This window comes from Peromyscus californicus, unplaced genomic scaffold, assembly GCF_007827085.1.
Source record: "Peromyscus californicus insignis strain IS unplaced genomic scaffold, ASM782708v3 Scaffold_14__1_contigs__length_90479793_seg_2, whole genome shotgun sequence".
Classification (NCBI taxonomy): domain Eukaryota; kingdom Metazoa; phylum Chordata; class Mammalia; order Rodentia; family Cricetidae; genus Peromyscus; species Peromyscus californicus.
Genome location: NW_026294436.1, coordinates 33,813,290 through 33,817,428, shown reverse-complemented (window position 1 = coordinate 33,817,428; position 4,139 = coordinate 33,813,290). Strand labels below are relative to the sequence as shown.

Here is a 4,139-nt window from a genome sequence, read left to right as displayed (position 1 = left end):
TCTCTCTTACACTATATCATTTGCCCTCTTTTTTAAAATTTTTTATTTTATTTATTTTTTTTAATTTTGCAATACAATTCAGATCTAAATATCAGACACGGATTTCCTTGTTCTACCCCCTCCTGCCACCCTCACCTTTCTCCCAGCCCACCTCCCATTCCCACCTCCTCCTGGGCAAAGACTACCCCGAGGACTGAGATCACCTGGTAGACTCAGTCCAGGCAGGTCAAGTCCCCTCCTCCCAAGATGAGCCAAGTGTCCCTACATAGGCCCCAGGTTTCAAACAGCCAACGCATGCAATGAGCACAGGACCTGGTCCCACTGCCTGGATGCCTCCCAAACAAATCAAGCCAATCAGCTGTCTCACCCATTCAGAGGGCCTGATCCAGTTGGGGACCCCTCAGCCATTGGTTCATAGTTCATGTGTTTCCAATCATTTGGCCATTTGTCCCTGTGCTTTATCCAACATTGGTCTAAACAATTCTCACTCATATAAACCCCCCTCTTTCTCCATAATTGGACTCTCAGAGCTCCACCTGTGGCCTAGCCATGGATCTCTGCATCCAGATCCCTCAGTCATTGGATGGGGTTTCTAGCACAACAATTAGGGTGTTTGGCCATCCCATCACCAGAGTAGGTCAGTTCAGGCTGTCTCTCGACCATTGCCAGCAGTCTGTTGTGGAATTATCTTTGTGGATTTCTGTGGGCCTCTCTAGCACTTTGCTTCTTCCTATTCTCATGTGGTCTTCATTTACCATGGTCTCCTATTCCTTGTTCTCCCTCTCTGTTGTTGATCCAGCTAGGATCTCCTACTTCCCTAAGCGCTCTTTCCCTCGACCCTTGCCCTTCCTTACCCCCAATCATGTCCAGGCTGTTCATGTAGATCTCTTCCATTTCTCCATCATTAGGTGATCTCCGTGTCTTTCTTGGGGTCCTGTTTTCCAGGTAGCCTCCCTGGTGATGTGAGTAGCAGTCCAGTCATCCTTGTTCCACATCTAGTATCCTCCTATGAGTGAGTACAGACCATGTTTGTCTTTCTGAGTCTGGGTTACCTCACTCAGGATGATTTTTTCTAGATCCATCCATTTCCCTGCAAACCTCATGATGTCAATGTTTTTTTTTTTCTGCTGAGCAGTACTGCATTGTGTATATGTACCACATTTTGATTATCCATTCTTCAGTTGAAGGGCAACTAGGTTGTTTCCATGTTCTGGCTATTACAAACAATGCTGACATGAACATAGCTGAACAAGTGCTCTTGTTGTATGATTGAGCATTCCTTGTGTATAACCCCAAGAGTGGTATAGCTGGATCTTGAGGGAGGTTGATTCCCAATTTTCTGAGAAAGCACCATATTGATTTCCCAAGTGGTTGTACAAGCTTGCATTCCCACCAGCAGTGGAGGAGAGTTCCCCTAGCTCCACATGCTCTCCAGCATAAGGTATCTTCAGTGTTTTTGATCTTAGCCATTCTGACAGGTATAAGGTGGTATCTCAGAGTTGTTTTGATTTGCATTTTCCTGATGATTAGGGATGTTGAGCAATTCCTTAAATGTCTTTCAGCCATTTGAGTTTCCTCAGTTGAGAATTCTCTGTTTAGTTCTATAGCCCATTCCTTTTTTTTTTTTTACATTTAATAGTATTGTAATATTTAATAGCAGTGAAGGATGTAACATTACAGAGTGAAAACTTCAGAACAACAAAGTACTGGATTACACCTTCCTGTGATCATGTACAACCACTGGATACACAAGGCCTGACAGGGTAACTGAGGGTGCCAGGAGGATACCTGTATATGAGGGAACTCTTGGTAACATTCAGGAAACTTAAACAACCATCTTCACAATCAAGAAGCACACCAACCTGGCCCAATGGCTTCTCTATGTAGTGCCAGAGGTGGTGAGGAGACTGTAATGATTACCCTCCTTCACACACACAAGAAGAAATGCACCCTCAGATTCAATCATTTGATTTCTACTCCTTAACTGTGAATCCTTACAGACTCCCACAGCCCACTCACAAGAGTCCTTCAAATCAATCTCCCAATAATATTTCCCTGAGATGAAGCTCTGAGATCCCCAGGAAGCAATATAAAATCCAGCAGAATCTGCAGGTCTATCCTTATGGTGAAGTCTGAAGCTGAATCTTCTCATGACATTAAATATGTTCATCTTGGAATGAAGTATGGTTACGTTTTCAAAGATAATGTGAGCTTGGAACTGCTTGTAACTTTCAGTCAGTCCATTGATAGGTAGAGCAGTGAGTTCTTTGTTCACAGATGGGGGCATGCTCAGCTGCATTGACTCACTCCTTCTGAACATGTCATCTGAATCTTGCAGCAGGACCACATATGGCTCCTGGGACATTGCCATCAGCTCCTGGTACATTTCTCTTATTTCTTTGCTCTTTTGGATCATGATGGCTTCACTTGTCCTGAGTTTCTCTAAAACACATTGGCCTTCATGTCTCATAGACTCGATGTGTTGCACTTCCTCTTCAGAGAGGAGTGGGTGCAGTTTTGCATACTCTGTCCTGATCATTTGTTCCCGCAGAATCAGGTAGTCCATCCACAGAGTTGTCCTTCTGTTCTCTGCCTCTAAATTCTCTTGATTCTCTTGGATCTTCTCCCATAAAGATGCCATTTGCTTTACAAGTCTTTCCATTTGACTCTCAGCAGCTGCTTCAATGGGGCAGTGTCTGTGTCCTCTGTGCTCATGGGAGTTAGAATAGAGTTGACAGAGGAAAGACATTGAATCACACTGTGTAAGGTGGTATCTCAGAGTTGTTTTGATTTGCATTTCCCTGATGATTAGGAATGTTGAGAGATCACTTCCTAAATATAACACCAGTAGCACAGACACTGAGAAAACAATCAATCAATGGGACCTCTTGAAACTTAGAAGCTTTTGTAGAGCAAAGGATATAGTCAACAAGGCAAAGCAACAGCCTACAGAATGGGAAAAGGTCTTCACCAACCCCACATCTGACAGAGGACTGATATCCAGAATATATAAGGGACTCAAGAAATTAGACATCAAAATGCCCAGGAGTCCAATTAAGAAGTGGGCTATAGAACTGAACAGAGAATTCTCAGAAGAGGAAACTCAAATGGCTGAAAGACCTTTAAGGAATTGCTCATAACATATACTTTTAAACCGAATATACTCTTCTAGTGAACAAATACAAACAATTCCAGGAAAAAGTGGTAAGCTCCTGATGCACAGTTAATATGATATCACTTATACCCATGATTCCTCTCATCTCCAACACAACTGGAAAATGGTAGGGAGGTGGCATAGGTGACATTTGCAAGGAACCTATCTGTGAGAGAAAAGAGATGACTCAGTGGTCCAACTCCCTACATAAGTCTGCCTTTTACTTTTGTGTTGAGTTCTCTGTATCAAAAACATTCTTCAAAGTGGCTGTATTGTACTTTTTAAAATAGAAAACACATTCTAAAACTAGAAATAAAAATACCGTGTGTATATGCATACGGTGTGCATGCTTCAATCTGTGCTCTTTGGCTCTGGTTTGTTAGCAAGGATATCTGAAGCATAGTTGGATTAACTACATTTGCTGAACCCTCTGGACCAGGAGCATGGTGGCTGTATGATGTTGAAAGCTCTATTTGGAGCTTGTGTCTAGTTCCTACACTCTTAATGGTCCCTGCTGGAATGCTGATGATGATTCTGAGGACATTCATGATAGACCCTTTCTGTAAAATCCCTATCAGCACGATTTTTGTAGATGTCCTGGAAGAAATCATTTAACCAGGGTTATAGTGTACTGTTGGAGTCTGCTTGACTCCACAGCTACCAAGGCCACTGTGTAGGCTATAGTTACGTACAACAACAAGGTGGGATCTGATAGTAGAGAAAAGTTGTTGGGGTTTTGATACCATGGATTAATTTTTTGTTGAAGATTATTTTTGTGAGAATCAGTCAGGAGTCAATTATTTAATAGGTTCTGATGCTGGGGACTGAGAAGTCCCAATGGAGTGATAAGTCTCTCCATTGCCCTTATTTCCATCTCTACCACCAGCCACTGATGACTGGTATTCCAGGTCACCAGCAAGCTCAAGTCAAGTACTCTCTCTCTCTCTCTCTCTCTCTCTCTCTCTCTCTCTCTCTCTCTCTCTCT

The 4,139-nt window shown here is 42.8% G+C and overlaps 1 protein-coding gene across 1 annotated transcript; it reads right to left on the bottom strand.

Annotated features, from left to right (window-relative positions):
* Positions 1-1,879: 1,879 nt before the first annotated feature.
* On the bottom strand, positions 1,880-2,749 carry LOC128109564 (tripartite motif-containing protein 43-like). Its single transcript, XM_052736711.1, has one exon. The coding sequence runs from the start codon at positions 2,747-2,749 to the stop codon at positions 1,880-1,882; it is 870 nt and encodes a 289-aa protein (XP_052592671.1).
* Between the last annotated feature and the right edge of the window lie 1,390 nt (positions 2,750-4,139).

Bases quoted from the DNA above. Each gene is read 5' to 3' on its own strand.
- LOC128109564 (XM_052736711.1), bottom strand. From the start codon at position 2,749: ATGTCTTTCCTCTGTCAACTCTATTCTAACTCCCATGAGCACAGAGGA.